Genomic DNA, 9,353 nt, shown 5'->3' with positions numbered 1-9,353 from the left:
GGCCCATGTTCATCTTGGCATCAATGATGACTCCAAGATCCTTTTCTGCCTCTGCACTGATGAGAAGGGAGTTCCCCAGCCTGTAGGTATGGTGCTGCTTCTTCCTCCCCAGTTGCAGCACCTTGCACTTGTCGGTGTTGAATCCCATCCTGTTCTCATCCGCCCACCCTTGTAACCTGTCTAGGTCCGGTTGCAGCCTATTCCTCCCTTCTAGCGTGCCCACATCCCCCCACATCTTAGTGTCATCAGCAAATTTGAACAGGGTGCTTTTTACCCCCTCGTCCAAGTCGCTGATGAAGATGTTGAACAGTGCAGGCCCGAGGACTGAGCCCTGGGGGACCCCACTGCCCACATCCCTCCAGGCTGAAAATGACCTGTCCACTACCACTCTCTGGGTGCGGCCCTCCAGCCAGCTGGCGACACATCTGACTCCAGCCAGTCCCCCAGTTTCTTAATGAGAACGGGGTGAGAGACAGTGTCGAAGGCCTGCCGAAAGTCCAGGAAGACGATGTCCACTGCTACCCCTGCGTCTAAGGATTTGGTGACCTGATCATAGAAGGCCACCAGGTTGGTCTGATAGGACCTGCCACTGATGAACCCGTGTTGGTTGCCCCTAAGCATGAAATCCCCTGTCACATCTATCCAAAGAACCGTGCCTGCCTGTGTCCTTAGATCAACATGGCTACAACCAAAAACCCTGCGGCAATTGGACAACAGTCACTGGACACTATCAGCTCCGGAGAAACCAGATACAATTAGCAAACAATACACCCTTGCAAGTAAAGTCTGCCACACCCCACAGCTGCAATAGTGAAAGCTGGCTGGATGGCATGTGGATATTCACTTCACAGATTCAGAGCTGCGCAGGCCCGGCAGGGCATCTCAGGAGGGCACATCCAATCCAGCTCCCTACCTAAGGCAGGATCAGACCTATCGAAACCAGCCCAGGCAGATGTTTGCCTAACCTTCACTCATGATACGGGATGCGCCAGAAGTGCTAACTAGGGACTAAACCTGCGTGAAGAGCTCCAAGCCCCCATGTACATCACTGGTGCCATAAACTGAACATGTAGCACATAATGGATCTTTATCCTTGGAAGTTTTCAACGGCAAGTTGAGTCAGGCATGATCCTGCCTTGAGCAAGGGGCTAAACTAGATAAGCTTGTAAGGTCCCTTCCAGCCCTATTCTCCCATGATCCTATATGGAGCACTGCATGCACTGGGAAGGGTTTTGCACATATGGATCTGCACGTAGGAACTTGTGGCCACCAAATGTGGTGGAAGCTGACAGCTTAGCCAGATTCAAAAAAGGGACTGCACACACACTTGGAGGAAAGGGGCATCAGTTCCTACTGAGCATGGAAGTGAAGGGCACGGCCTCTGCATCAGACCTTCCTGCACCTTAAGTGCTGGAAGCTGCAAGGGTGAGAGGAACAGGGGAAACCCTGCTCAGACCCTGTTCACTCTCCCTTCCAGCCTCCGCTCTGCCCTTGCGTGTGACACAGAAGACTGGGCAAGATGGACTCGGTCTAACCCAGTCAATGGCAGCTCTAATGTTTTTAGGACGGGGGCCAAAATATCAGAATCACTTCCAGAAGACAAGTCCCTAAGGCCAAATCCTTGTGCAACTGAGCTCCGACCGCTTTGATTTGGAGTGGGAAGGGCCGGAAATACTCTAAGACGAGCACTTTCAAGGACTGCAAAGGCACTGCTCAGCTGTATCTTAGGTTTCTCTCTCTCTCTGTCCTTTAAAACCTGGATCAAGGAGACGAGTGGCTGATTTACAAGCGGAAACCCAGGCTGACCCAGTGCTCTGTTAATGGCATGGGTGCTCAGGTCCTCTCTCCTCTCCCTCAGAGCGGGGAGCTGGCTGATTTATTTCTGTAGATCCACCCAGCATCTTTGATGCATCTTGGTGCATTTGGAGCCTGCCGTAATTTAAATTGCAACGCAGCTCCACTGCAGCATTCACCCCAGGACTCTCAGCTGCTTCCTTATTGCTGAAGAGGCAGCTTGTTCTCAGCAATGACCATTTCTCAGGTGCTTCCCTCCCCACTCAGCTGGAAAGCTGCTGCTGTCAGCTTTCTTGCTTGCAAAGAGGACAGAGAGGATGTAATGGCTGTACTGACAGACCCAGGGCCATGCCTCTCCTTGAGCCCACGCTGAATGCACAAGCCCTTTAGCTAGGGATGCATTATCTAGGCACACGTGCATGCCAGCTCAGCTTTCCGGCACATGCTGGGTTTGCCCCAAAGGGTCGTCACTAGGCTTTACAGTCCAGTAAAGTGGCAAGATCCTCCCCCAATAACCCAACAGTAAAAGGCAGGGTAGAGACACACCTTATCGAATAACTGAATCAGAGACACAAAAGCTTTCATGAGCAAGAGCTTGCTGGAGCAGATGCAATGTAGTCCAAGATAAGGGGGAGATCTTTATTCCTTAAGCCCCCCTAGAAACAAGCCAGAGTCCAAGGCAGTAGGACAACTATCGATGCAGGAAACCCACCACCTCTCACTTCTTTACAGTCCTCACTCCACAGTGATTTATAAGCCGGTAATCAGATGCTTTTGCAACCCAAGTCAGAAAAGCAGAGGCTCATTTGTCATTCTGCCCGTCTTAGGCTACAGACAGATGTTTACTTAAAGGCACAGTGGGATCTGACCTGCACTCCCAGCTGTTGTTCCTGGTGACACACCATGTGTGCAAGGCAGGAGGCACGATGGTATGATTGCGGGTCATATCCCAATCATGCCCTATTGCTGGTACAGGGAGAGTCTGGGACCCCACTTATGATCCCAGGCTCCCCCTGCACTGGGGGCTGCAGAGGTACATTGGGGCCTTGAAGTCTCTGAAACTTTAACTGAGGTTCCCAATCCCAGGAGATCACTAGCCACATGCTCAATTTAAAGCGCAGTGGGAACTAACCACAACATTTTATACACAAATCTTGTGTAAAATCTTTGTGGCTTATTCCCTCTTCTGTGGCCCCATGAATGGCCTGAACATGCAGCTGGGTTACTCCTTAAGATGTGATTAGTTGGTTAATTGTGTGTTAAGTGTAACGCCAGGGGCCTAACAGAGAACTTGCAGGATAAATAATTCTGCCAGTTCCTGATCCAGCTGTCCCTTGGTGCCTTGGCTTCCTGGCAGAGATGCTAAGAAAGCCAGTAGCAATAAACTGAATTGCACTGAAACCCTCCTGGGAGCATGGGTATTTGCAGTCAGACTTATAGAAATCATAGGAAATGAGGGTTGAAGGGACTGCAGGAGGGTTGAAGGAACTGCAGGAGGTCACATCTAGTCCAACCCCCTGCTGAGAGCAGGACCAGCCCCAGCTGAATCATCCCAGCCAAGGCTTTGTTTAGCTGGGTCTTAAACACTTCCAAGGATGGAGGCTGCACCACCTCCCTGGGTAACCTGTTCCAATGCTTCACCACCCTCCTCCTAAAAAGTCAATGCCTGCACTGGATGAAGGGGGTGACCAGTCTGCCTCCAGGGCTGCTCCCAAAAACATCATGTATGATTCCTACAGCGGGAGCGATCTCTGCACCCTGCGATAGCTCCTGTGGCTGCCACCGACCTGTCCTTTGTGATGATTCGAACAGGGGTCAGTAAGACTGAAGTTAACATGCAACTGCAGGGATGCTCCAATGACACAAACTATGTGCAAATGTGGAGGAAACTTTCAGGCTACAGACAACCCACTGGCCTGCCCATGCATGGGGAAACCATGCACCAACAAGGATCTCACGACGGCTACATATAGAGCAATAGTATGTGCCCATTTTTGGACCCAAATATGAACAGGGCTATGGGACATGGGAAGCAGGAACCAGTGGCAGAAGGCATGCACGGTCCTTGCAGTCCTGGGGCATCAGGAGTGCAATTCACCTTTCACAAGAAGTCTCCCTGCACCCTTCCTCCCACCGTGCACATCCACACTGGGCAAGGCACAATCCCACCCCCTCCTGTGCCAACATGCTCTTTGACCAATGGCTGCAAGACGCCTGCATGGAAAGGGTCGACCAAAACCAGTGACTCTGGGGGTTACCTCATCTTTCTCCTCCTGCCTGCGCCGCTGCTCGGCTTCGATGACCAGTTTCACTTGGATTTCCTGGGCAATCTCGCAATCTTGCCGTTCTCTGGAAAGAAGCAATGATGCACAATGAATACTGCAGACCTCAGCCAGAAAGAAGCCAAAAAACCCACTAGACACGCTCTCTGGCACGGTCACGTACTAGGCAGGGATTTTCATAGCACCTCTGAGTCCTGGATCGGGAACCTGTACAAACACAGGAGGGAAAGACTGCCCTAGAGAGCCCATGATCTGAGCAGGAGACAGCAGCTGGGTGCAGGCAGGGCAAAGAAACAACCAAATGACCCTGGCTGGTATAAAGGACAGAGGTCTCAATGCATCAGTAGTTTGCTCAGTGTCAAGGTTTGGGGAGAAGAGAGCTTGAAGGAGGTGGATGGGAGTAGACATGAGGAGCAGCACAAAGGTCAAGCGGGAAGGGGCCTGCTTGAGAGCATAGCAAGAGGGAAATGAGGCAAGGGCAGATAGGAGCTGAATCAGAGACAAGGTCCAAGGAGGGCAGTCTGGGGCCAGTGGTTTATCTGGGAAAGGACGATGGGGAGAGATCCTTGCAGCCAGGCTGAAGAGCTGCAGGAGACCGTGAGAAACCAGGAAAGGGGTCACTGAGGCAAGGAGAGGGACAGCCAAGAAACACACGTTTCCATGCCACAGGGGAGGGCAGGCAACGAGAAGAGGGCAACTATCTAGGCTGTACAGCCAGCATCCCAGCACCCCGCCCCTGCCCACGCACGCTTAGCGACACCCACATGCAGAGCCCTGCTGCAGCTCGGCACATGCAGATACACTTGCAGGATGGGGTCTAGAATAAGACCAGGGATTTCAAGCCTCTCATTTATATCAGGCTGTTAGCAAGGTGTGCTAGGTGTGCTTGCCTTTCCCTCTGCTGGGGCAGGGGCACTTCCTTTACTCTCGGCTCACACTGCCTTCCCAGGTCTCCACTTCTGGCAGCGTTTGAATTCATGATGGAGCAGTAAGCACCTTTACCTTTCCTTCCGCAGCCCCTGAGGCAGGTATGCTCACCTGGCTGCACACCAGGAACCTGGGTCTGGTGTACACACAGACCCTGGGCAAACTGGACCTGAGTAGGGTTTGGTCTGGGGTGAGTCCTGTGTACACCTGAGCAGCCAGGCAGCAAAATGGAAGAGCAGCAGAGGGTCTAAATTGTGGCTCCTTTAGACCCCAAGCTCAAAGGGGCGCCTCAGAGGTTGTGAATCTGGATGGTGAGTGAGCAAAGAAATCAGAGACTGAAAAGTGCAAAGAGCTGGGAGTTCCTGTCATTGAAATCTGCAAGCAGATCGAAGCAATTAAATCCATCAATGCCGAGCAGCTGGTAACCAGTTCAAAATGCCCCCCTCCAGCAAAGGCAGGGGGGAGACTGGAGCAAGCTCAGCCTGTTTCAAAGGAGAAGGGTCAGTTCATTGCCTCTCTGCTCCCAGCCCTCTGCAGCCCCTTCGGTGGGTGGGTGCTTTGAATAATGGCATGAAAGTTGCAGCAAGGGAGGTTGAGGTTGGATATTAGAGAGAACTTCTCACTAGGGGGTGGTGAAGCACTGCAACAGGTCACCCAGAGAGGTGGTGGAGTCTCCATCCTTGGAGGTTTTGAAGACCCAGGTAGACAAAGCCTTGCCTGGGATGATGTAGTTGGGGCTGGTCCTGTTTGGAGCAGGGGCTGGACTAGGTGTGACTCCCAGAGGTCCCTTCCAACCTGAATTTTCTGTGATACTATGAAAGCAAAAGCCTCTTCCTGGCCCTGATGCAACATTCAGGGAACTGGGAAGAAGCTCTGGTCGAACAGTAATGAAGTGATATGCTGCCTTTTATTGCTGAGCTGACAGTAATATATTGGAGCCTGGTTTAACAGCCTAGGAGAGGCAAGTCTTGTAATAGGAAGAACCATCAGCAAAAAATAAAAAATAATTAAATAAATAAGGGGCATTTTTAATTTTAAAGCTTCCATTTTAAATTTTTAATTTTAAAGCTTTCCATTAATTGTAAAGGTACTGAGGTCCCTTCAGTTTGAATAGAAACAACCTGCAGCCCCTACAAGTCAGCCAGGTAGGTGCTAGGGCCTCTGAGGAACATGCCCAAATGTCCTTCCATCCCTGGGGAGCTAGAACAGCTGGACTTTTCTCTAAAAATTGCTGCATAGGAAGATCTGAATTTATGCTTCTCTCTTCTTTGCAATGCTTTAAAAAAATCTGAGTCATCTCTGTTCACATTGGACCTGGGAGGTCCCTTGTTGGGGGTAAGGGGGAGGCATATAAAGGGGAGGGGGCTAAAATAAACTGAAATGGTCCCTTTAAAATCATCCTGCTGTATCAGAAAGCAAGGCAGTGAAGAAGCAAGTTTCCATACCAGCTCAGCTCGCTTGTGTGGGCACATGTGTTAAGAAGGAATTTAGGAGCTTGGGCGCTATTATGAAGTCCAGAGAAGTGGTCTAGTTTCAAAGGAGACAGGATGCTGCGCTGCCATCTTTAAAAAACAAGACCCATTTGGAAACGTTTCTGTTATGACATTTTTCTCCTCCCAAGTGCTTCCTTGCTAAGGAAATCCTCACAAACCTTGGGGGCTGAGATACTTATTTCTTTAGAGACAGTCTAATCATGCTTCCTTATCCCCTGGGGTTTTGCAGTGTCAAATCATCCTAGACAACCCAGCAAGCAGCAGCAGAAAGGATCCTTCTGCAGACATGGCAAAATCCTGCCTGAAATCAAAGAGGCAGCCGGAGTGGAGAGAGATAAGAAGCAAGCAGCTCCCAATGTACCAAGCGCTCCCAGCCTTGCACATCCTCCGTGCAGAGGTGCGTGCAAGCAGGAGCCCAACTGCTGCTGACATGCTGCTTTTCAAGGCTTTCGCTGAATGCATCAGCAGCTTTGCTGGTAGCCTGGCTCATTGGGGAAATGATTTGCAGTCTGCAAAGGCTCACGGCAGTGAGTGAGGACAACCAGCTATATGAGGATCCCTGCAGGATGCAATGCAAAATCTAGCCTACATGGGAGTTACCAGCACATTTAGGCCTGGAGCCACGATGGAGACAGGTCTTTGAAAAATAACAAAGTGAAGGCTTCGCACACATGCATGCAAACATGCTACTGCCTCCCTTGCAGAGGGCCCTCTAAAACCAGAGGATAAGAGCACAGATGGCTAGCACAGAGCAGCCTACGTTAGTTCAGACCCAGGGAGCATTTCTTTGGGAACATGAAGACACCAGATGGAACACAAATGTCCGGGCAGGTGGGTGCAATGTGCATCTCCTTTGCAACTTGCCACACCGATTTTGCACTGCAAAATAGCAGGTACCTCTACAGGCTGCTGGAAAGGTAGAGAGGCAGCACAAAGGAAGCAAAGGCATATACAACAGAGCTGCATACGCTACACGGTCACAAAGGGCTGCTCACTTGGGAACCTGGCAGCAGTGGCTGTTTTGGCAGGACACTTGGTGTTTTATAAAGTGCTTTATGCATTCACAGGTCTCTCCCTGCACTGGGCAGTTACTCACAGTCCCCCTGCACTTGGGGGACTGTGTGAAGCGCCTTGCCTGAGGTCAGGCAGCAAGGCAAGGGGCAGAGGAAAAGCCAGCATCACTTGCCTGTGCTCGCGTATTCAGGCCGTGTTGCTTGTCACTTAACGAGCAAGGCAGAGGAGCACAACTGAGGTATGACTCCTACCATGAAGAGAGAAGGAGGGATGCAGACAGAGACGCACATACAGGCAGGGAATGAAAAGGCTGGTCCTGGACTTTGTCATATGAAAAAAGAAACAGCCGCCCTGAGTGCAGAGACCCAGGAGCAGGCAGTTGCATGCTCCGCCCCAGCCCCAGCCCCATACTTACATGTCTTTCTGGTGCTTCTGGATTTGAGCACGCGCTTTCAGGTCCTCCTCCTCTTGCAGCTGCTTGGCCACCTGCAAGTCGTGTTTGACCAGGCGGTTGCGCTGGATGTTCGTCGCCAGGTGATGCTCGACTGCAACGAGACATGGGAGGAAGGTCAGAATCAAGCCACGATATCGAAGGGCCGGGAAGGAGGGAGTTGCCGTCGGAGGTGATGGGGGCAGGTAGCACAGCCACGCTCTCGAGTGCTTTACTGCGCAGCACCCTCATTGAAACAAAGGGGACGGCTTCGAGTGGAGACCACCAAGATTTGCTACCAAGATTTTATATCTCTGTTGAAGCAATTAGCAATGTCCAACTCCAAGGCAAGACGGCGGACCCTAGGTTTCCCCCCCCAGTGTGACACTCTCTAAATCAGTCTCTTTCTTTTCAGGATGTAACAAGTTACACACGGGAGTCAAAAGATCTTAAAAGACATCACTTCTCATCGTGAGCAAAGCTCGAGCAAGTTGCTCTGTGCACACCCAATCTGGGGAGCTGGGGCACCGATAGCCATGGAGCGGAAGCAAAACAGACGTTAGCATTACCCATGTACAAATGCAAGAGGTCAGGGGGTCCTGGCACAACCCAAGCAGCTGTGCGCCCAGTCGGTACCCAAACTATCGAGACTAACACCGCATCATGCCCCTGCCTGCAATGCAGGTATGCCTTAATGTACAGGCAAAGCCAATGGACATCGTGGAGGTAAAAAAGGGGCTCAGAGGTTCGGTGATTTTGTGCACCTCTTAGAAACACCTTAAAGGAGCCTGTGAGGAAGTGCTCAGCCCCTCCAGGGCTTGGTACGGAGCGGCAGGTGGTCAGAGGATAGCCATGTGCCTGCCTGGGACACGGGGAGCAGCTGCAACAGATGACTGGTTAATGAGAACAGAGTTATAAAGAGCATTAAGACCCCAGAAGGGAAGTGCTATAGCAAAGCCAGAGCTACACAGTCCTCTCCTAAGGCCCGCAGAAGGTTTGGTCTGGTTATGAATTCGACTGTGGAAGCCAACTGCTTAGACATCCCAGGTTTCAAAGGACAGGCAGCTCCGAAAAGGCAGGGATCTTAGGCTGGACGCCTCATACTTACCACGTTCAACCTCACAAGGCGTTTTTAAAAATCGTGGCCAGCACCACAGGCTCACAGCTTTGCTGGCAAACCTCTTCACTAGGTTTAGTCCCATGAAGGCCACGTTATTGCAGCCCCCAAAGCACCTATTTGTATCCCATTTCCTTAGGGACAGTGCCATGCAGCAGTGACCCCGTTTAAAGTCCTTGGAGAAAACCGCTGCTGCTCCAGCATCCTTTCTGCCCCCACTGGCTTTCCTGCCTCTGCCCCTGAGATGCTGGAGAAACAGATTTGGGGGGGGGGGGGGGGGGGGGCAAGCACATTAC

The 9,353-nt window shown here is 51.4% G+C and overlaps 1 protein-coding gene across 2 annotated transcripts in view; it reads right to left on the bottom strand.

Moving 5' to 3' along the window:
- The window catches only part of CCDC50 (coiled-coil domain containing 50), a 72,698-nt gene that overhangs the window by 26,700 nt on the left and 36,645 nt on the right, over positions 1-9,353 (bottom strand). For both annotated transcript variants that reach the window (XM_019503487.1, XM_019503488.1), the window contains exons 3-4: positions 7,926-8,055; positions 4,053-4,143 (exon numbers count right to left, since the gene is read on the bottom strand). In XM_019503487.1, the coding sequence (XP_019359032.1) occupies positions 4,053-4,143; positions 7,926-8,055 (221 nt within the window). The remainder of the gene's footprint in view (positions 1-4,052; positions 4,144-7,925; positions 8,056-9,353) is intronic.

The sequence above is a fragment of the Gavialis gangeticus genome, unplaced genomic scaffold, assembly GCF_001723915.1.
Source record: "Gavialis gangeticus isolate Ggan-Ray unplaced genomic scaffold, GavGan_comp1, whole genome shotgun sequence".
Classification (NCBI taxonomy): Eukaryota; Metazoa; Chordata; order Crocodylia; family Gavialidae; genus Gavialis; species Gavialis gangeticus.
Note: the sequence above shows the minus strand (reverse complement) of the source record. Positions and strands in the feature narration are given on the sequence as shown.